The sequence below is a fragment of the Chelonia mydas genome, chromosome 2 (genome assembly GCF_015237465.2).
Source record: "Chelonia mydas isolate rCheMyd1 chromosome 2, rCheMyd1.pri.v2, whole genome shotgun sequence".
NCBI classification, from domain to species: Eukaryota; Metazoa; Chordata; order Testudines; family Cheloniidae; genus Chelonia; species Chelonia mydas.
In genome coordinates, this window is record NC_057850.1 from 256,614,444 (window position 1) to 256,637,217 (window position 22,774).

A 22,774-nucleotide genomic window follows, 5' to 3' on the forward strand; every position below is an offset into this window, starting at 1 on the left:
AACTGACTTAATTCCCCATCGACCTAGCTACCGCCTCACGGAGAGCTGGATTACTGATGCCAGTAGGGGAACCCCTCCCCCATAGCTGTATGTAGTATCTATACTGGAGCATTTCAAGTGTAGACAAGCCTAAGGTGGCATTGGCTTAGCTAAACTGGTTTAACATCACATCTTTAGGCCTTGTCTACACCGAAAAGTTGCACCCGTTTAACTGAAGGTGGATTTTTAAACCGATGTAGTGAAACCTGTGCCAGCCACAGTGGAGATGCTTTAAAGTGGCTTACTTCAGGTTCGCATATGTCAGCTGGAAACAGGTTTAAGGTCAATCAGTCTTGAACTGGTATAGAAGCATCTGCACAGCCTTTTGGGCGAGCTTAATTCAGTTCAAAATCTATTTAATTCAGTTTAATTTAAAGTGATGCAACTTTCCTATGTAGACAAGGCCTCAATTAAACTAGTGCACCATTCTGTGAAGATCAGGGGAAACATTTTCAGACACCTCCATGACTTGGGAGCCTAAGTCCCATTGGCTTTCAATGAGACTGTGGCCGTGTCTACACTCTAGTGGCTACATCCGCACAGTGCTGGTGTAACGACCTAGTGTAGACGCGGCCTACATCGACAGAAACGGTTTTTCCATTCATGTAGTTAATTCATCTCCCCGAGAGGCAGTAGCTAGGGGCTTGTCTACATGCACAGCGCTGCAGTGGCTCATTAGTGAAGATGTTACTATGCCGACGGTAGTTAATCCATCTCCAAGAGAGGCAGTAGCTATGTCGACAGGAGAAGCTCTTAGAATCAAGGAATCGTAGAAGATTAGGGTTGGAAGAAACCTCAGGAGGTATCTAGTCCAACCCCCCGCTCAAAGCAGGACCAATCGCCAACTAAATCATCCCACCCAGGGCTTTGTCAAGCCGGGCCTTAAAAACCTCTTCTGTCACCATAGCGCTGTCTACATCAGGGGCTAGGTCAGTATAACTGCAGCGCTCAGGGGGGTCCACTTTTCACGCCCTTGAGCAATGTAAGTATTACAATGTAAGTTCCTAGTGTAGATCTGGCCCCACTCTTCCATCGACCCAGCCATGTCTACACTGGAGGTTAGGTTGACCTATATATGTCACAGCGGGCAAAATTTTTCACAGCCCTGAGTGACATCGCTAGGTCAATCTCATTTTCAAGGGTAAACCAGGCCTTACTCACATAAGTGCCTAAGAGCTGGTGCACACTGGGAATTTACATTGGCATAGCGACGTCTCTCAGCGGTAATCCACACCCCTGAAAGACAGAGCTATGCCGACTTAACCCCTAGTGTTAATCCCTAGACAGCAGGAGGTTGATGGAAGAATTCTGCTGCTGACCTAGCTATCCCCTCTCGAGAAGGTGGAGTACCTACGCTGACAGGAGAACCTCTCCATCCACCTAGCAGTGTCTAAACCAGGGCTTAGGTCTACTTTACTATGTCTCTTGGGGGTGTAAATTTTTCACACCCCAAGCAATGTAAGTAGGTTGATCGAAGTTTTAGGTGTAGACCGGGCCTAAATGACTTTTGAGACATAGGGTAGGTTTACCCTGCAGTTGGAGATGTGATTGCAGCTTACGTACGGACTAGCTTTAATTTAGCTAATATAACAGTGAAGATGCTGCAGCGCAGGGAGATATGCAAGCCTATGCCGCAATCACACATGCCATCACAGCATACACATACTCTTAGGCTCCTAAATTGCTACGTCCTTGTCTTTGCTAGGAAAAAAAAGTGTAGTCTCAACTCGAGTTAGTTAACACCTGGTGACTGACGCAAAGCAGAATTCTAGTGAAGACAAGCCGGTTTGTCGTTTTCACACAAGTCAGCAGATCAAGGTAATCCCTGGCCTCCCGCTTCGACTTGACCTGCTCACTCGTGTGAAACCTACAGACTGCCTTGCCTCCGCTAGGATTTTACCTCGTGTTCATTATCACATGTCAGCTAGCTTGAGTTAAGAACAAACCTTTTCTCGAGTGGAGACGCAACCTTTTGAAAATTCTATCCAAGTCTAAGAAAGTGACATAAACTAAACTGATATAAACCAGGTTTAAATCAAAGTCAGAGTGTCCCCACTGGGGGTAGGGGTTGCATCCAGGGGCAGTGGGTATCATAGGCCAGGGAAGGCTAAGACTTCCCTCGCCCAAGCTGTGGCCACATCCACACTCTGCCCCGCAACCCTGAAGCCGGCGGGGTCTCAGTTCCAGCCGCAGCCTGGAGCTCAGGGCTCGGCCAGTGGCCAGGGGCTGAGGTAGCCAGGGGTGGCTCGGGCCAGCCAGCGGGGATTGGGCCAGCTGGGGTGGCTCAAGTTGGCCCAGGAATCCAGCCCGCCACGACAGCACGGGTCAGCCAGCAGGGGTCGGGCCTGCCGGGGTGGCTCAGGCTAGCACAGCTGTGACGGCTCCAGCCGCGGCTGGGAGGAGGGCTGCAGTGGGCAGGGCCTCAGGCAGAAGAGGTGAGGCCAGCAGGCTAGCCTCCCTGAAGTGGGGTTCACCTGCCGCTCATGGGTGCATCGGTTTATAAACCAGTTTCACGTTGAATTGGGATGACGCTGAATACGGACAGGGTCTAAGCAGAGGTGTGGGATTATTCCCACTGTGTTTTCATGCGGCTCTTCTCTGCGTGTAGGTTTCTTATGTGCAGTTCTTGGCTTGGGCATCAAGGGAGGAAGACCCAACAAACAAACAGAAAGAAAATAAAACCCGTACAACCATACCCACAAGTATGCAGCTTGCTTTCTTTTTCAGTTTCAATTTATTTATTTATTTATTTTAATTTAGCATCCAGATGAAAGCCATTCAGTCGGAACAGGAAACCCTTAAAATTTCTTTTATATGTACATAAATATTATATTTCTGCAACGGTGGCTAAGCCGATGCCACCCCAAAGGCAAACCTGGAAGAGGATGAAGCGAAATCCCCAGCTACGAGTCATCAAACATTTTTCCCCCCCATGAATTAAAAGCCTGTCTTGCCCTGCGTTGGAAAACCAGAAGGGACATTTTGCAGAGGGAGAGAGATTTTTACACAAGCCTGTAATTAGTCGAGGCCACTGGTGATCCCGGAGTGCTAGGTGTTGCAGTTTGCCTTGCAATGGCTTGTTTTTTTAATAAATAAGCCTCTTATTTGCTAGGGAGATGAGGTTATTTTTAGTCAAGAAACCATGACTGTTTATCCAAGGTATGTGTGTTGGCTGCCTGAATTACGGCTCCATTGTCCCTAGGGGCCCCCTCCCCATGCCCACGCTTTCTTAGCAATGAAACAACGCGGAGCTGTGGCTTTCCTATCAAGCATGCTCCATCCTGCCGGGTGCAGGGCACCTCCTAGGAGATGCTGAGAGCCCTCAACTCCCCTTGAAGTCAATGGGAGATGTAGGCTCCCAGCACTGCTCACTATCAGGCCTCAGAATCACAGATTTAAAAGTCCTGCCAGCTTTTATTTATTCCTCCTCTCTGTTGTGTTTATCCCAGCCAGCCTTTGCATCCTCCATGATCTTAGCATGGGAGGGCCTTGATCCAAAGACCTCTAGAAGTCAATGCAAAGACCCTCCTTTGTATCAAGACATCCATAAGTAATAAGGGAAGCGTCACAACAGAACCCCCACAGCAGAACACCAAAGGCACATTGACATACCCAGGTTATTCTAGGTAGGGCAGCTTAGTTAAGGATCTGTTTGTTGCATTCACCCGGTGTTGCATTCACGCGGATCACAAACTCTTTGGGGCAGGGGCCATCTCTTTGTTCTGTGTTTGTACAGTGTGTAGCAGCAGGGGGTCCTGATCCAGGACTCGCCCTATATGCTACTGTAGTAATAATAAAGAAATTAAACTCAGGTGAAAATAAGCCATAAGAAAAAGGAATGGCCAGTAGCAGAAAACACCAGAGGTCCGTAGATAGGAGTTAAGAGCAGCTGGAAGGATAGCCTGGTGGTAAGGTTTTTAACCTGAGATTTATACGCGGTGAAGTCAGTTACCTACCCAGACTCCCTTGCTTGCTCTGTGCCTCAGTTTCCCTCTTCTAAAATGGGGATCATAGCAGAGCCCTGCCTCACAGGGATGTTGTGAGAATGAATGCACTAAAGGGTGTGAGGTGCTGGGGCCAGATGAATGAGCAGTGATGTTCACCAATACATTACACTATTATTTATTTACGGCACAGTGGCATCCGTGTGCATGGCGGCATAATGGTGACCGCAAGGTCCCCTCTCAAAAGCATTTACCACCTGAGGCCCCGATGATGCAGGCTGTAATGGGCGGGGCCGGGGTCTGCCCACCCACCGCAAGCTGCAGGATCAGGGCTTAGAAGCCCAATTCTGCAAATCCTTAGCCGCCAGAATAGCCCTAAATGGGCACCAGATAGACGAGAGGTGGGGCGCAGTGAAAGCTCGTGGGTGAGCCCTGATGTTTAACCATAGGCCGTGCTGTGATTATTAACAACAATCGTTTTGCTGATCGGCTAGCAGCTCTCCAAGGTTTACGCCTCCTGGGTGAACTTTGTTTTAAAGAGACACTGGAAGGAGGAGAGGCTAGAGCCATGGGAGAGCATGAACAGGATTCCAGGTGTAGAGGACTGGGGCGGCATGAACTGGGGCATTAAGGGTGTGTCTGCATTCCAAAAAATAATAATAACCCACAGCAGCAAGTATCAGACCCTGGGTCTGCAGGCTTGGGCTCGCGTGGCTTGCGCTTCAGGGCTAAAATAGCAAGCATGGATGCTCCTGCTCACGGGCTCTGAGACTCACCCCATTCGCCAGGTCTCAGAGCCCATAATCCTACTTTTAGTCCCATAATCCACTGACCCTCCTGTTCTCTCTCAAACTGATTTGCACCATGTGGTCACCTGCTCTCTTCACGGCCTTCTGTGTTAGGCTGTGCTCACTTTCGCCTGCGACCTGCAGGTCCTTTTGGGCAGAGACACGTGGCCCGTTGAGCACAATTCACCCACTGCCTGGCACTTTGTACTCCAGCCATGGAGGCAACCAGCCAGGACATGTGCATGCAAAGGCCGACATGCTCGTGCCAGGCTGACGGAGAGCCCCAGATGGCAACGCACACACTGTTACGCCCCAGGAGACGCGGGCACAGGCCCACGCTGGCACCCCGGCACACATACAGCTGTGCTCACAGATACACCCGCTGACACAGACGTGTATTCCCGCACACCGGCATGGACCGAGAGACACAAACACCATTACAGCTCGATGGAGGGATGCGCTGTGAAGAGTTGGGGGTTCTATCTGATCCACTTCCGAACTGGGGATGATTTTATGAAATGGTTTCATGAAATCATTGTATCATGGGAAGCCGACATGTATGTGGCTCCACCCTGAGGGATGTGTCGGGTGTCTGCCAGCCCAGTGGCAATGGTGGGTGATCAGCATTCAGCGATCGCCTATTCAATGTAAGACACCTTGGGACAATGGATTTGCCCTAGTTGAAAGAAGACACTTCCTCCTTTTGTCCGAAGGGAGCAGGGCTTGGAAGTAATGGAAGGTTACCAGGCGGAGAACAAAGGAAACAGATGACCCCAGCAGGAGTCTATGAAAGGATTCCCATGGGGAACTGGGAAAAGTGACAGGTTTCAGAGTAACAGCAGTGTTAGTCTGTATTCGCAAAAAGAAAAGGAGTACTTGTGGCACCTTAGAGACTAACCAATTTATTTGAGCATGAGCTTTCGAAGTGAGCTGTAGTTCACGAAAGCTCATGCTCAAATAAATTGGTTAGTCTCTAAGGTGCCACAAGTACTCCTTTTCTTTTTGGGAAAAGTGAGCCATCTTGCACCAGATTAAGATGAGGGACGCTGCTGCAGGGGCAGGTAGGCAATGGGGGGAGGACCCAGCCTGCCTGCCTGAGCACGGATGAGCTCCCAAGAGAAGGGTGAGCGGGGAAGGGACATCGTGGTTAGGAGGTTTTATGTGATCTGCGCTCCCCTGTGATGTACGTGATTCACTAGAAAGCATAAAGTTGCCAGACTGAACAACACGGGTGAGGCTTTTTTCCCAGCTTGCTAGGCTCTGCAGCGCGCAGAAAGACGCCGATACAGGCAAAGACTGGCACATGTCCAGAGACACAGGTGTGAGCGCGCTCACACGTACGCTCGCCCGGATGTACCATCACACACACTCACCAAAGCAGACCGCCCTCTCCCTTAGCACTCAGTGCAAACACACAGCCAGCCCAGACATGTGCCCAAGTACACTCATCCGCACAGTTCCCCCCCTTCAAACAGACACCTATTCCCAGACACACACAGCTGGCAATGCAGCTGCAGGCCCAGACAAACACCCCCGTACAGACGCACAGCCCACCCGGACCCCCTCCCTAAGGCCTGGGTCATTTTTTTGGGTTGCTCCTCCCTGCCTGTTTCCAATCCGCTGAATGTCCTTCCCGTAATAGAGTGACCACAATTGGACACCGTATTCCAGATGCGGTCTCCCTGGTGCCTAGCACGGTGCCAGAATAACTCGGGCTGATTTATATTCCATACCCCAGATAAACACCTCGAGCCCTTGTTTGCATATTTCCCACTGCCAAGCGGCCGCGCAGATGGTTTTAATGTGTTCTCCACATGTATGCAATGCTTGCACAAAGAACGGAGGGGGGTGGGGTAGGAAATCTAGAAGGCAAGTGAGCACATTCCTCGGTGGATGCCCCCTTATGATACGGGATGAGCAGCGGAAACGTGAAGGCTTCAGTGTGCAATTGTCTCTCTGCGGTCAGCTTCCTGAGGGCTTCTCCACAAAGACCCCCTTCCTCCCTGGCTGTTCTGGGTTCAGCGGTGCCTCCCTGTCCCACAGTGCACCACCTTCTGTTGGTGAGAGAGACAAGCTTCCAAGCTACACAGAGCTCTTCTTCTGGGCTGGGAGAGGTACTCCGGGAATCACAGCAAAATGCAAAAGCCAGGTCACCGCAGGACAGAGAGAGGCACCAGGTCATCAACCCTTGCCAGCCCCTGCTCTGCCGGAGCTGCCTCCTACCTGCTGGCCAGCTCCTTGTCAGGCAGCAGCAGGTCCCGTCCCAGCCCTGGCACAGAGGGAGCCCAGCTGGGGGTGGGGAGGGAGATGGAGAAGATCCAGTGACCAACAGGGGGTAGAGAAGAGGAGAGGAGAGAGAGATGGGGCGGGGCCTTGAGGGAAGAGATGGAGCAGGGGCAGGGCCTTGGGGGAAGAGGCAGAGGAGGGGGCGGAGCCTGGGGGGAAAAGAAGAGAAGGGGTGGGGCCTCAAGGGAAGAGGCGAAACGGGGCGGGACCTTGGGGGGAAGAAGTGGAGCATGGGCGGGGTCTCGGGGTGGGGAGGGGAGGCGGGTCTGGATACCAGCATTTAGAAAGTTGACAACCCTATTGTTGAAAATAAGTAGTTAGTCCATTTTTTAAGGGACCATTCAAGGTAGAATGGCCTATTAACACCTCTGCAATCATAGTGCAAAAAGAGGAGTCAGTGGTTACAGATTGTTGTAATAAATCACAATTCCAGTGTCATCCTTAGAGGCCCGATTGTGCTAGGTGCTGTACATACAAATAGTAAGAGACAGGCCCTGCCCCAAAGAGCCAACAGTCTAAGTAGCCAAAACGGACAAAGGGTGAGTAGGGTGAAGTGACTTGACCAAGGTCACATAGCAGAGGCTGGAATAGAACCTGGGGGTCCTGACTTCTGCTTTGTTACCACCCCCACTGCCTGGCAACTGAACATGCAGCATGATTTAGTCAGGGCCTGCTAACCTCTCGCAGTTAGGTTGTGAATTTACAAATCCCCGAGCGCCTTCTCTTTTCAAAACTGTGCGTGTGTGTATTTAGTATTGGCTGTGCTCTCTGGTGAGAGTGTGGTGTGGTCTAAGGGCGCTGGCCTAGGACAGCTGAACCTCTTGTGTGTCACTGCACCCCATCTACCGAGACTCTGAGCTAGAGGGCCAGATGAAAGGGGAATTCAAAAATCTTCAGACATACGTGCCTGGAAGGGGACCTCAATAACTGACCTTGTTTTCGGAAGTGGTGAGCACCTAGAATTCCTATTGACCTTAGCTGAGGGATGCTCAGATCCAGGTCAGCAAATCACACCACTTCTTGGGTGCCTGACTCTCAGCATCCAAATTATAATTCCTGGCCTCTGCCTTTCTGTCCTTAGGCTCTCTGCCTTTCTCTCCTGAGGTTTGTGGCAAGTTCAATATGCTATATGCTGGTCTCTCAGAGCTACCAAATTCATTGCACATAGGCCACCATACAGGCAGATGGTAACCAATATGGGCAACAACTGACTTGGGCAGGATGGGAACCAGCCAAAAATTGGTAAAAGGCTCTGTAGCCCCTGCCCGATTCCCAGAACCACGCAGTCTCCCACCAGCTAGTTCCTGTCTGACACAAATAAAATCTCAGGGTCACGTGATGCCAATCAAGCATAACGAGTGCGCTAGACTCCGAGGAGGCCCCTTTTGCGTCTTCGTAGCACCACATCCACACTTCAGGGCATGATGACGTCGCGTCGTCACGATGTCACTTCCTCCCGCCCAGGACAGAGCAATGCGATGTTACGAGGCAGACGTGACAAGCGTGGGACTCGAGGGGCAGGGCAGGCAGCAGTCCTCTGCTCAGCTGAATGCTGTGAGTTTGGCCAGGCCGGGGCCTTCGTCCGGTAAAGGAGTGGCAAGTTTTTTCCCAGCCTTTGGCTGCCAGGTGGAATCAAGCACCCTTTAATGGCCGCAGACTCAGAGACAGTATCGAAGGAAAGCGCTGTGGCTAATTCAGAGGCAAAAGAGCACTGCTAATGGACAGCGGACTCTGTGGGAACGCATTGTTTATTGAGACTGATAGAGCCAGGCAGAGGGCAGGCGAGTGCTGTGCCGGCCTTCCTCATACCCAGTGGTCAGGCTTGATTTGGAGGGATTGGGATTAGAGCAGTATGTGGCTCGCCTGGACGGAGGTGCCTTGCTACCGGTGGAGGAGAAGGCGAGTGGCAGGGCAGCGCTGACGTCCATCGGCAGAGCCCGGGACGGGAAGGAGAGATGAATTGTGCATTGGCCACAGGGTGAGCTGGCCCTTTCAGAGGCAGTTCAAGTCCTAGCTGCATTCCCTTTTTCCCGATCAAGGGAATTCTGGGACTTGTAGTGTTGTAGGCCAGAGAGCAAGGCCTGCTGGGAGAGGGAGGGGTATAAAAGGAAGCTGCTTTTCTCACTGCAGAGGCAGGTTTGGGGAGAGTAGGTGCTGGGAATAGAGGGGCTCTTGGGAGGAGGGGATCTGGATAGCACCTGATGGGAAGGGGGCTTCCAGGGACAAAGAACCAGGAAGGGCTGGGGAAGGAGGGCTGAAAGGCAGGGCAGCCATGGAAGGAAGCAGCCCAAGGAGAGCAGGAAATATCAAGTGGAATACGTGAGGCTGGAGGAGGTGGCTACTTCACTGTTTAGGGGTTCAGGACTAGAGCTTGTGGTAGAGAGAGGGCCTGAGCTTCTTGGTGCCTCTGCTGAGCTACCTTGAGGCGTTGAGCTGATGTCCCTGGGGTGAAGGAACTGTTGTGAATTCATGTGACCAAGGGGTGAAGGTTGCCTGGGCCTAGAGAAGGATCTGTGGCTTGGGAAGGGCAAGGACTGTATATGGATCTCTGCACCCAAGAAGTGAAGGGCTAGTTTGGGTCTGGTTGGTTTCTGCTTACTTCTTAGCCAGAGGGTCAGACTATCTTAGCCAGAGGGAGACTGCTGAGAAGCAGCAGGGAAACTGAGGCAGACCAGTGGGAGGGGAGCGGCTTTGCTGAAGGGTTCAGGGAAGACTGTTTGTGGGTGCACTGGCCAAGGCATGCAAAGGCAGGTAGAGCAGAGAGCATTTCAGGTTAGGACTGAGGGGCGCTGAGCAAGGCTCAAGGATGGCTGCGTGTCGGGGTTGAGGTGCCCTGGCACAGCAAGGTGAGGTCTGGAACTGGGCTCGAGCAGAGTTGGTCAGGCAAGAATTAAGCGCACGGGGGCAAACAGGGAGGTATAAAAATTCATGCAAGGCCTGTCCCCAGCCTCTTCTTAGGGCTTCCCATTAATAAGCTCTAAGGTGACTCTGAGGGAAATGTTCCGGGCTGACTCACCTCCAAAACGCACCCAAACGCAGATCAGGCAGACGAAAAGCAGAGTCTCTGGAGCCTCACATCTACCTCTCCCTGCTGGGTGTCTCTTTATTGAGTGCCTGCTTTGACTTGTTATTGCGGCAGGGGCAATGGACAAGGAGCTGCTGTGGGCTGGGGGAGTGATTTGGGAAGCCAGGAGAGCTGGAGGAGGGCAGCGTTGACCCTGGCAGTGCTGGGATGAGCCTTCCGGAGCGGAGAGAGGACTGAAAACAACGTAACGCTCGGCTCATAGGATGGGAGGGAAATGGGGGAGACACGGAAACCTTTCTGTAGGCAAAAGGCAGCATCTTGGAAGCTGCATGACTCTCTTGGGGAAAACAGTCTGAGTTGTCAGAGGCCATTGCTGCCTTGTCCCCTTCTGTCAGGTCACTGTGTGTTGGCGGGCAGCTCGTGAGCCTGTCCAATGGGCTGTTGTTTCCCTGGCACGGCTGGAAGGAGGCCTGCGCATTGACAAAGCCTCATTCTAGGAGTAGTGGCGAGGGCTTTGGTTAAGGAACTGGACGGGATCAATTCTTGTCTCCCTAAGTGACCTTCCGCCACTCTCTGGCTGTTAGAAACAAGGATGAGACCTGCCGTGGGGGCAGATTGTCCCACACCTGCTCACGGTTGGGTTCTTTTGCACCTTCTTTGAAGCCTCGGTCCTGGCCACTTACGGACCACTGGCCTGATTCTATGTATTTGGTATCCTCCTTTGGAGGGAAGACACACTGGGAGTTCTGGCTGGATCAGCTACACACCTGGATCGGCCACAGAGGTTACTGATGAGCTCCCAAGAGCTGAGACAGGATAGAGCCTGGGATTTCTTACTCCTGAACCTCGGGTCCCTGTCCTTCGAGCTAATTAGCTGGAGCAGCCCTTAGTGCTAACGTGTTTGCCATGTGATCCAGTAGAGATCGCTGATCCACATATACCCTAGATAAGGTAAGTAGATAAGGCTGCTAGCCCTTGCTCAGCTGAGGCAGGGAAAGAGCCAGACACCAGGGTCAGGTATGAGAAGCAGCCAGCGTCCCCAAAGATAGCACAGCATCCTCACGCATCCGCATCTTCCCACCCCCGGTCTAGCGCCCAGAATGGGAAGCGTCGGCAAAGCTGTCAGAACCCCTCCGCCCACACACACCCTGTGGAAAAGCAGGTGTCGGGGCTCAGTGTTTACTCAGGCTGTTTGTTTATCGTTTTTACAGGGTGTGTAAAGCTCCAACCCAGCAGTTCCTGCACGTCCCCTGGAGTTGTCTTCCTGCCTGACTTGCAGGTGGCTGGGGGAAAGGTGGTTTTTTTTTTTTTTTTCAGCAGAGAAATGTTCTGTGACACCATGTTACCACATGAATCTTTAACCAAATTCCCTGCCTCCCTCAAACAATCCGCAGCGGGTGCAAATTGGCATAGATCTGTTGGAGTTAATGGAGCTGCACTGATTTTTCACTAGCTGACATGGCCCACAATTCAGTGTATGTATATATGTGCGCATATATACATATGTGTCTGGGTCTAGGTACCTGCCCATATATATATGTATACGTAACATCAACAGACTCCGGTTGTGGGCAGGCAGGATCGAACCGGGGACTTCTGAAGCTCAGTGCATGAGTCTCTACTACATGAGCTAAAAACCGTCTGCCTCTTAGCCGTGGCTGTAGCAGACTCATTAATCTCTAAGTGGTCTCGGTGCCACTAGATGGGACAGAGCACCACACCCAGGAGGCGTGTGGTTTATATGTCTAACATATATACCCCGTATAGTTATTCCTGTCATCTCTGGAGGTTAGACAGTTTGTTGTGAGTTACATTTTAATTGTGTCCTACTGTTTATTCCGGGAAAAGCTCCTTTTAGGCCCTCTGACACTAACATAACATGCATGCAGGTGTAGGTACTCAGATGTATTCTTACTCCCTCTCTACACTGCCACTCCGAGCGATGCAAGCAGCTTGTTGCAGTCCTAAACCTACATTCTCTTTGTTGAAAAGAAAAATCCTCATAAGCTTTTATCTGGTCAGTTACAATAAAGCTGATCCCCTCCAGTTATCTGTATTCAGTATTATACAGTGGCTCAGGAAAATGAGATGTCTTAGGAGAAACGAGCATGTATTTTTTGCAATGCCCGAAAGCAGCCGGTTGAAACTTTCTAATGAAAAATTCTCCGGCTGAGAAATGGTCTCTCTTAAAAAAACAACAACAACAACAAAAAACCTGTCATGAAAAATTGTCGGCTTACGATTTTTTAATGTTTTTCAATGTCTGTGGTTTATCATTTTTCCGTTTATTCCCTCTTTTCCATCTTTTTTAAAAATCATTTTTAAATGACGGGTGAAGGCGGAGGGAAAACAAAAAAATTATTATAATGATAAAACAAACGCGGGGGGGGAGGGTGTAAAGTGGTAAAAAAAAACAAAAACAGACCCAAAAATGGTCCCTTTTGAACCCTGGAAAATGAAAACAACTTTTGAAACATTTTGTGAATTTTTTTCATCCATTTTTTTTAACCAGCTCTTGTGTTAATTGCTTTACAAAACAACAATAATAATTAATAATACCTAGCTCTTATATAGCACGTTTCATCTGCACAACAAAGCCACAATAAAGCAAAAGTTTCCCTAGCCTCTGTTTGCCAGAAGCTGGGAATGAGCGACAGGAGATGGATTACTTGATGATGACCTGTTCTGTTCATTTCTTCTGGGGCACCTGGCAGTGGCTGCTGTTGGAAGACAGGTTTCAAAGTAACAGCCGTGTTAGTCTGTATTCGCAAAAAGAAAAGGAGTACTTGTGGCACCTTAGAGACTAACCAATTTATTTGAGCATGAGCTTTCGTGAGCTACAGCTGTAGCTCACGAAAGCTCATGCTCAAATAAATTGGTTAGTCTCTAAGGTGCCACAAGTACTCCTTTTCTTGTTGGAAGACAGGATCCTGGGCTAGATGGAGCTTTGGTCTGACCCAGTAGGGCCATTCTTATGTTCTTTAGTGAGGGTCAGAAACTGCTCTTAAATGTCCCCTGAGACAGACTCAGGTATTCAACGAACAAAAGTCTAATGGGGACAGGTAAGGCAAAGGTTCCAATAATAACATCATCCAGTTACTCAGGTCAGGCATGTTTGATGTTTCTGTTTTAAAAATATTTCCTGAGTGTATTCATGTACTTCCTGTTGTCGATAAGTGTAGAGTTGAGTCAATAAGTTGAATTCAACTTTCCATTAATTTTGACAGATGATTCTAAAGATGATGAAAATTCTTTGCACTATTTAGTACTGTTCGTTCAAAAGTCTCAAATCCCTTCATAAACACAGCTTCCTAAACGCTAAACCTCAGTGCGGGACCAAAGTATTATTGTATCCATGTCACAGATGGACAAACGGAGGCATAGAGATAGTTAAGGTGTGATCCAGCTTCCATGAAAGTCAGCAGGAATCTTTCCACTGATTTCAACGGCAGCTGGTTTGGGCCCAGATCTACACAGGTATTTAGATCCCTAATGTCCACTGAAACCAATGGGCCTTAGGAGCCTAAATACCTTTTGTTGCATCTGGGCCTTGGTGTCTCAGTTACTTGATTCAAAATTGCAGCAAGTCAGAGGCTACGGAACCCAGGAGTCCTGACTCCCAGTTCAGTAATCTGATTACTGTGCATTAGCCTCATCAGTCTCCAGCATTTCTGTTGAACACGCTCGCTGGTAAATAATTGCCCACTTTGCTAGTTCAGAAGCACCAGTTTCCTTTCCATGCACAAAGTGAGGGGCTACCGCTGAAGACAAATGTTAGAAGACAAAGTGCAGCACAACCAGGCTTGGCAGAATTTGATTTTTAATTTTTTATCATTTCAGTGAATAATTTCTGTGTTTATTGTAAAGCATTTTCAAACTTTTTTTAATTTCAGTTTTCACAGTTGGGGTGTTCAGCTGTTTTTTCCTCTTGCCATCAATTTCAGTTTTCACAGTTCCGGGACATTAAAGGGGGCAGACACAATCATTATTTAATGGCAGCAGACACTGAGATCCAAAACCGTGAAAGCTTTATAACCGGTACAGCCCAAATTGTAAATACCACATGTCACAATACGCAAAGTAAATATGCTTCAACCAAACGTCAATGAGCAGCGTTTTTCTGTAAATTCTGCCTATCTGTACATTTAGATTATTGGAGATGGAAACATTTTTTTAATTGGTTTTTGTGTGTATGGCGAAATCAACATTTACTGATGGGGGGGAGGGATAGCTCAGTGGTTTGAGCATTGGCCTGCTAAACCCAGGGTTGTGAGTTCAAACCTTGAGGGGGCCATTTAGGGACCTGGGGCAAAATTTGGGGATTGGTCCTGCTTTGAGCAGGGGGTTGGACTAGATGACCTCCTGAGGTCCCTTCCAAGCCTGATATTCTACGAAAAAGCTAATTCTGCCAAGCCTAGGTACAGCTCATGGAAATTGGGTATATATACCCATTCTGTCTTTAACTTGGCCCAATGGGATGTAGATCTCTGCTTTCTGCATGTCATGCCAGTGCTGGAGACACCGGCTCACTCTATGCTGCGACTTCAGTTTCCTATTGCTGCCAATCTGCCATCTTTCATCAGCACTAAATTAAATATAAGAAATCAATAGTTAAATTGTATGTCATTGTATGCCCTAAATTACCGGCATATTGAATCAGGCTCTGTCATCCCTAAACCCAAAGGGGAGAAAATTATTGAAGCTATTTTTTTAAAGGAATCCTGAGTTCTTCTTTAATCATATGAAAGCGTATGCATTCCAAAGAATAAATTGCTTGAATGATTGAAAGACGGTTGATGGCCTAGCTTTGATGTTAATGGAAGAACGTCATCTCTGTGATCTTGGAACATTTGTTGTGTCTTTCATAATGGAATGCTATCACAGATGAGGAGAAGGTGCTTTATTTCATTCTGTTTTCATTCCTGTAGAGTGCCTTTAGACCAGACACTGTATGTAGCGCTGAGAATCTAGCTCTGCTGGGAGTATCAGTCTTCAGTGCGGTAATTGCTAAAGAGGGGAAAGCTGCCTGCTGCAACTCTGAAATTAAAACAGAGTGGGGCCCGTCTGTGTGTCTGTCTGCATTTGTTTTCCTTTCAAATGGGTTCTTGGGGCATGATCCTGAAAGGTTCTGAGCGGTCTGGCCCAGCTGGTCCTTTCCAGCAAAGTATTTAAGCAAGTGCTTAATTATAAGCATGAACATAATCCCACGGAAGTTAATGGGACTACTCAAGTACTTAAAATTAAGCATGTGTTTAAGCACTTTGTTGGATTGGCGCAGAGAGCTCAGCACTTTGCAGGCTTGAGTCCTTACATACCATATATTGCTGCAAGCCAGTTTTGGATAGACTAGGCGAGTCTGAAGGGGTTTCTTCCCTACTTTCAAGGGAATGCTGAAAACTAGAGCCATGTATATACTCCATCTTAAGGCAGCACAAGTTATGTCCCTTAGGGGTGAGAATAAGTCAGCCCCCTGAGTGACGTAAATTACACCGACCTAAGCGCTGGTGTGGACAGTGCAAGGTCAGCGGGAGAGCTTCTCCCGCCGACATAGTTACCGCCACTCACGGGGGCTGGAATAATTAAGCCGACGAGCTCGCTCTCTCCCATCCGCTTAGGGCATCTGTAGCAGCTGCACGAGAGCAGCGCAGATGCATCGGTGCAGGTACTGTGGTATAGCGATAGCCCAGGTCAGTTACCACGGCAGTCAGGCTCATCAGAGGAGAGGCTCAGCAGTTCTGAGCATGGACAGCACTTGGCTTCATCAGGTGTTGTTTGTACCAACAGGTGATTAGAAATAAAAGAACCTAGAAAGTGCTACACCAGAGCAGACCAGTTGTCCTCCTAGTCATGTGTCCTGTCTCTGGCAGTGGTCAGTTCCAGCTGCTTCGGAGGAAGGTGTAAGAACCCAGCCGTAAGCAGTTCTGGGATCACCTACCTCCAAGCAAAGTTTTTTCCCAGCCCCCATTAGCCTATAGCTTGGCTTCTGGCCTGAAGCATGAGGATTTGTGGTCCAGATCCTCAAAGGTATTGAGGCACTGAAATATCTTTGAAGGTCTGGGCCCAGAGTCCTTCCAGAACTGTGGAGGGAGTTGTGTTGTTTTGTTCTTTTCCAACCCTTGCTACTGTAGCTCTGGATAGTCTCACCATTAGAGCTGGTCAGATTGTTTCAAGGTTTGAGAAATTTCAAAACAAAAAAAAACAGGATGAACATTGAGATGAAGGGTCAGAATTGAGTTTTCAAAATAAATTCCAAAAAAAGGGGGGGGGGGGGGGGGGAATGTCTTGATGTGCCCCCCCTCCCTTTTTTTTAACTACCCCTCCTCCATCCATATAGATGTCCTCTGAATCCTTTACGATGGCCGCAGGATGATAGACTTTAACTGTAGATTATGGAGTGTGAGGTGTATAAAATTTAGTTTTTTCCAAAAACTGGACCCAATCTTTCCTCATTGGAAGCGATGACCAAACTCCCGCTGACTTAACTGGGAATGGGGCTGGCCTAAAGGAACCCTAATATCCAGCCACCTGTTTCTAGAAAGCCTGGGTAAACTGATACCAGCAGACAGATGTGAGGAACTCCCCAAAGCATTTTTAGTATAAATACTATTTCTCTGCTAGAACAAGGCACCTGTCTGTATGCTCTAGTTGCCCTCAATCTTACAACCAAATTAATGCTCAAACGTATCTGCGGGGCAGCTCTATAACTCGGTGTAACTTACCACCAGCGGCTGGTGTAACTGAGCTATTTGGAGTTGCTGTGTCTAAACGGAGCAGCTGAGCAGTTCAGGTCCCCCTTTCTGACGGCTAAATTCCTCACCCTTTCTAATCTCTCTCCCCTGCCCCGTTTTCAAATGCCTGGGTGACGAGGCAAGCTGTCCCCCCGGGCCTTAAAGGACTATTTCAGACCAACATGGGAAGTGGCTTCCAAAGTCATGGGAATCCCCACAGGGAACACCTGGACAGCAGCCCCCTTTATCTGGACCGTGTCCCTCTGAAAAGAACCAAAGCCGGGCTGGGTTGTATCTACGCCACCGCCGCTGGCAGGTGTCAGGAGCTGCACACTAGAAGCCGATTGCTGAGCATAACAACAGCAGCTTTATTGAGCCTACTAACTTCTTGTCCAGTGGTTCTCAACCTGTTTATCATTGTGGGCCGCAGGTTGAGAACCACAGCACACCCCCCCCCCCAAAGCTCCCCACAGTCCCCTATGCCCAGCGCCCCTGCCCAGAGCAGGGCCAGGAGCAGAGCCCTGGACACTGGGCCTGGCAGCTGGGACCCGGACCCACCGTGTGGGACTGGGCAGCTGGACCCCGGAACCTGCAGCGGGGCCGGGCAGCGGGACTCCTCCCCCGCCCCCCATGGGGCCAGGCAGCCAGCAGCTGAACCCGACCCCAGGAGCGGAGCCCTACCTAAAACCTGGGGGTGCTGCAGCACCCCGGCAAAACTCCAGTTCCCAGCGCCTCCCACTCCCTCACTGCCCAGAGCCCCCCCTCAACCTACCCACAGACCCACTCTCCCACCCCCTGCCCCCCGCATCACTCACCAGCCCCCTGCTGGCAGGAGCCGCTCATGCAGGCTGCAAGATGCTGTCTCCCCCTCAGCCAACCCTGTCCCCCGCCAGACCAGAGCGGCAAATTTTGAATTTATTTAGCACACAGCTGGGCCGCGGGTTGAGAACGGCTGTTCTTGACCAGGCCGCTTATTCTTATCTGCCAGTAGAGGGCGCACTTTCTATTAACTACCCTGCATACAGCAGGTTTCCCGAATGGCTGGTTGGGCCAAAAGCATTGATTAGTGCCCTGAACTTAATTCTAGCTGGGAGAAGGCCCTCTCCATGCCGTGTACATCCGGGAGGCAGCTGGCACACTACAGTTCTGAGGGTGCCAGGGGACTATGTCGGTGCAGGCTCAGTGACTTCTCGTGTTTTCGCTTTTCTCCCGCAGATGGTTTCTGTCTGCCCGAGTGGGACGGCATTGTCTGCTGGCCCGAAGGCATGCCGGGCAAAGTGGTGGCCATGCCGTGTCCTGAGTACATCTATGACTTCAATCACAAAGGTAATAAAGCTCCTTCCCAAATGCCACGGGAACCTTCCAGCCTGCAGCGGGGAGGGATGCAGCTGAGGACTAGACAGGCGGTCGTTGGCCTAGGGAGACTTTCCCTTCTTGACCGGTGTCCCAGGTTTATACCCCGGCCCTTAAATAGTATCCCGGGAGTCACCCATCAGTGCCTCAGGTAGTCCCATGTTGCCATAAGGGTGAATCATAGAATATCAGGGTTGGAAGGGACCTCAGGAGGTCATCTAGTCCAACCCCCTGCTCAAAGCAGGACCAATCCCCAATTTTTTTTGCCCCAGATCCCTAAATCGCCCCCTCAAGGATTGAGCTCACAACCCTGGGTTTAGCAGGTCAATGCTCAAACCACTGAGCTGTCCCTCCCCCTGATGGTCTCAACACCTCCTAGACTGGGTCTTTGGGGTCTAGCAATCCTGGTGTCAGCATCAGGGCAGACTCCCGGTCAGGGACTTTCTTCCCCTTTCAGGGATCAATGCACGTCAGTATTTGCAGATTTTCACAGCCCACTGGACTACAGCATCTGGAAGCACTTAGGTTCGCATTGAGAAGCAGAGGTGAAGGTGGAGTTCAGATTGGCTAAAGCCAGAGCTCCACCAAGCCAGCCTGCTGCAGAATCCATCTCGGCTCTGCGTCCCTTTGTATCTGACTCAGAGCCCCTGTGTTGAGAGAACCTGTTCTCATTACAGGCACCTGACACCTTCAAACCCTGGTTCTCCAGCTCGGGGCTTTTTATTCTGCTTCCGTGCAGGGAAGTGGAGAAAAGCAACTGGCTCTCGGAGTTCATCTTCAGTCACTGAGGTTCCCATTGACATGGTAGGGCCTGCCACTCAAATGTGTTGATTCCAGCCCAGTCAGCCTTAGTGGCTCAAACTCTTTGCCCTGATCGTCGATGGTGCAAGGACAATTAATTCTCACCCCACCCCAAAGGTAGTGATGCAAAGCGGATGGGTGTGGGATCCTATAGACAGAGCGTGAAAGTATTACAGAAAATTCCCACTGTCGTCACCGATGGCGGCTCCACTCCGACTCCTGAGGGCAATGACCCTGTGACATTGGTCTGGCTGCTCCGCTCTCATTCCGCATTACAAAGCCACCGCACTGGTGGAGCCGAGACCACAATGTGGCTATACTGTGTCTAATTTTTTTAATAAACAAAAAATCCTTGTGCCTGTTTCTCAGTTGCTCTGTACCTGAGCTGCGCGCAGGACCGGAGTTGGTGGGTAAAACCATTTTTATGCTCCCCCCATTCTGGGCTATGCAGGAGTCTGCTTGGACCCTGGTGCAAATAAGAGCAGCCTCAAGGCTGCTCTAACTTATGCATGCTTCCCAGAGCTCCCAGGAAGCAGAGACTAGCCATCGTGTAGTAGACTACATCCACAACCCTCCCACAGGCCCACTGTGGCCGAGACTGGGAGCTGGACCAGTGTAGAAACCTTATGCCAGAACTGCAGCTGCCAGGGAGGATTTTCTGCAGAACCACTTAAAGGCCCCTTTATGATACACAGAAGGGAAAGAACGATGGTCTAAGTGGATGGAGCACTGGAGTGGGGCACAGGAGCACTGGGTTTTATTCCTGGATTTGCCACAGGCACTCTGGCTGACCTTGGGTAAATCGCTTATTCTGAGCTGTATCTGAGTTCCCTCTTGGTAACAGGGGTGTGACAAAGGGAAAAAAAATCTGTTTCTGATTGGAAGGTGCTAAGATCATACATAAGAAGTGATAAGGGCTAGAGACGTAGAAAGATCCACTTGAACAAGCCCATTGCTTTTCAATGACTTTTTTTTAACAACCATGCACATGTTTCCATGCTATTGGATTTTGAAAACCATTTTTCTGTCTTTCTTTTTTTACACCCCGTGTTTTGACCTACACTGTTTGATGGGTGCCCCTTTAAATCTGAGCATTTCTGTGTAGAACAAATGGCTGGGTTTCAAAGGTCAGCTGCGGTGGGAGATCCTCTGGGCTAAGCTGATCTGAAACAACCCCCTGTCCCCCGCGGCTCCATGACAAGCCGCAGAGAGAGCAGATAAGGGCAGGCTGATTATGGGTAGCTGAGTTATAAGGACAGGTGGGTAAATTCTGTGGTTGAAGCATTGGGAAAGATACTTCTTCTGTTCTGCAGGACTGCAATCCGCTAAGCGTCATGTTGTCTGTTTTCTCGTTCCTTTTGTTAGGCCACGCCTATCGGCGGTGTGACGTGAATGGGAGCTGGGAGCTGGTGCCAGGCAACAACCGCACCTGGGCGAATTACAGTGAATGCGCCAAGTTCCTCACCAATGAAACCAGGGAGACGGTATGCCATGCTTGTCTGGAAACTGGGAACAGGGCGGGATCTGATCAGAACTAGCCAACAGAGCCTTCTGTTCTTAAACAGGCAGTATCCTGATGCTGGAAAGATTCCCAATGTTTGTAGGTCCCAATTAAACCTTTCCCATTTGTTTCAGTGGGAAATTGCTTCACATCAAGGGGGCGGGGGTGGGCTGTTCTTCAAGACGGTCAGATGTTTGTCATGCGCCCCTCAAAGTGGCCTGATCCATTTTCACAGGGGTCTGCGGGGGTCGGGGGGAAGCTGGAGGGCACTATGTGAAATTTCTTTGGAAGCTAAGAGCCGATAACCACACCTGATCACATCAGCCACGCTATCAGAGGCTCATTCACCTGCATATCCACCAATGTGATATATGCCATCATGTGCCAGCAATGCCCCTCTGCCATGTACATTGGTCAAACTGGACAGTCTCTACGTAAAAGAATAAATGGACACAAATCAGATGTCAAGAATTATAACATTCAAAAACCAGTCGGAGAACACTTCAGTCTCTCTGGTCACTCGATTACAGACCTAAAAGTTGCAATTCTTCAACAAAAAAACTTCAAAAACAGACTCCAATGAGAGACTGCTGATTTGGAATTAATTTGCAAACTGGATACCATTAACTTAGGCTTGAATAGAGACTGGGAGTGGATGGGTCATTAAACAAAGTAAAACTATTTCCCCATATTTCTTCCCCCCCCCGCTCTCCTGCTGGTAATATCTCACCTTAAGAGATCACTCTCCTTACAGTGTGTATGGTAACACCCATTGTTTCATGTTCTCTGTGTATATAAATCTCCCCACTGTATTTTCCACTGAATGCATCCAATGAAGTGAGCTGTAGCTCACGAAAGCTTATGCTCAAATAAATTTGTTAGTCTCTAAGGTGCCACAAGTACTCCTTTTCTTTTTGCGAATACAGACTAACACAGCTGATACTCTGAAACACTTCTGGGGGGGCTCGTTCCATTCTAGTGGAGATCATCACCACCTATGGGCAGGGATCCGTCCCCCCAGGGGTCAGTCCTGGATACTATTCAATGTTTTCATTAATGACTTGGATAATGGAGTGGAGAGTACACTTATAAAATTTGCAGGTGACACTAGGCTGGGACACGTTGCAGGCACTTGGGAGGACATTAGAAGTCAAAATGACCTGGACAAATTGGCGAATTGCGCTGAAATCAACAAGATGAAATTCAATAAAGACAAGTGCAAAGTACCACCCTTAGGAAGGAAAAGTCAAATGGACCACACAAAGTGGGGAGTAACTGGGTAGACGGAGGTACAGCTGGAAAGAATCTGGGGTTTATAGTGGATCATAAACGGAATATGAGCCAACAATGTGATGCAGTTGTGAAAAAGGCTGATATCATTCTGGGCTGTATTAACAGGAGTGTCGTATGTAAAACACGGGAGGTGATTGTCCCGCTCTGCTCAGGCCTGGTGCAGCCTCAGCTGCAGAACTGTGTCCAATTCCAGGCGCCACACTTTAGGAAAGATGTGAACAAATAGGAGAAAGTCCAGAGGAGAGCAACAAAAATGATCAACGGTTTAGAAAACCTGACCTCTGAGGAAAGGTTAAAAAAGCATGGCATGTTTAGTGAGAAAAGAAGACTGAAACAGGGTCTGATAACAGATTTAAATTATATTAAGGGCTGTTATAAAGAGGCCGGTGATCAGTTATTTTTCATATTCACTGAAGGTAGGACAAGAAGTGATGGCTTAATCTGCAGGAAGGGAGACTTAAGTTTGATATTAGGAAAAACTTTCTAACTCTAACGGTGGTTAAACTCTGGAACAGGCTTCCAAGGGAGGTTGTGGAATCCCCATCACTGGAGGTTTTTAAAAACAGGTTGGACAAACCTGTCAGGGATGGTCTAGGTTTACGTGGTCCTGCTTCAGCGCGGGGGGCTGGACATGATGACCTCTCGAGGTCCCTTCCTGCTCTACATTTCTGTGATTCTATGCTTCCATGTTATACATCTCCTTGTGAGTTAGGGACTGAATTCTAGGTCTGTGCGGGAGGAGGGTTACCAGCTTTCCCCAGAAACTAAAATCAGTGCGGGGTAATTACTGCAGGTCCCGGGACAGGTAAAGAACTCCAGAGAAGTACTCCACCCTGGGGGGAATTGCATAGCTTGGTTCAGACTGGATTCAAGAGGCCTGAAGAGAGGCAGTTGATTGATCGAGAAGGGGAAGGCAGGGGAGGGATGCAGAGAGAGGGCTGACATGGTCAAAGAGACGAGCTAAGAGAATGATCTTTGTAGCAGCATTCGGACTGGATCTGAGCAGGGTGTTTGTC

General features: G+C 49.5%; 1 protein-coding gene across 8 annotated transcripts in view; it reads left to right on the forward strand.

Annotated features, from left to right (window-relative positions):
• Positions 1 to 22,774, forward strand: part of PTH1R (parathyroid hormone 1 receptor) — a 182,085-nt gene that overhangs the window by 103,512 nt on the left and 55,799 nt on the right. For all 8 annotated transcript variants that reach the window (XM_037891266.2, XM_037891268.2, XM_037891267.2 and 5 more), the window contains 2 exons: positions 18,026 to 18,136; positions 20,330 to 20,448. In XM_037891266.2, coding sequence (XP_037747194.1) covers positions 18,076 to 18,136; positions 20,330 to 20,448 — 180 coding nt within the window. In that variant the 5' untranslated portion in view covers positions 18,026 to 18,075. The remainder of the gene's footprint in view (positions 1 to 18,025; positions 18,137 to 20,329; positions 20,449 to 22,774) is intronic.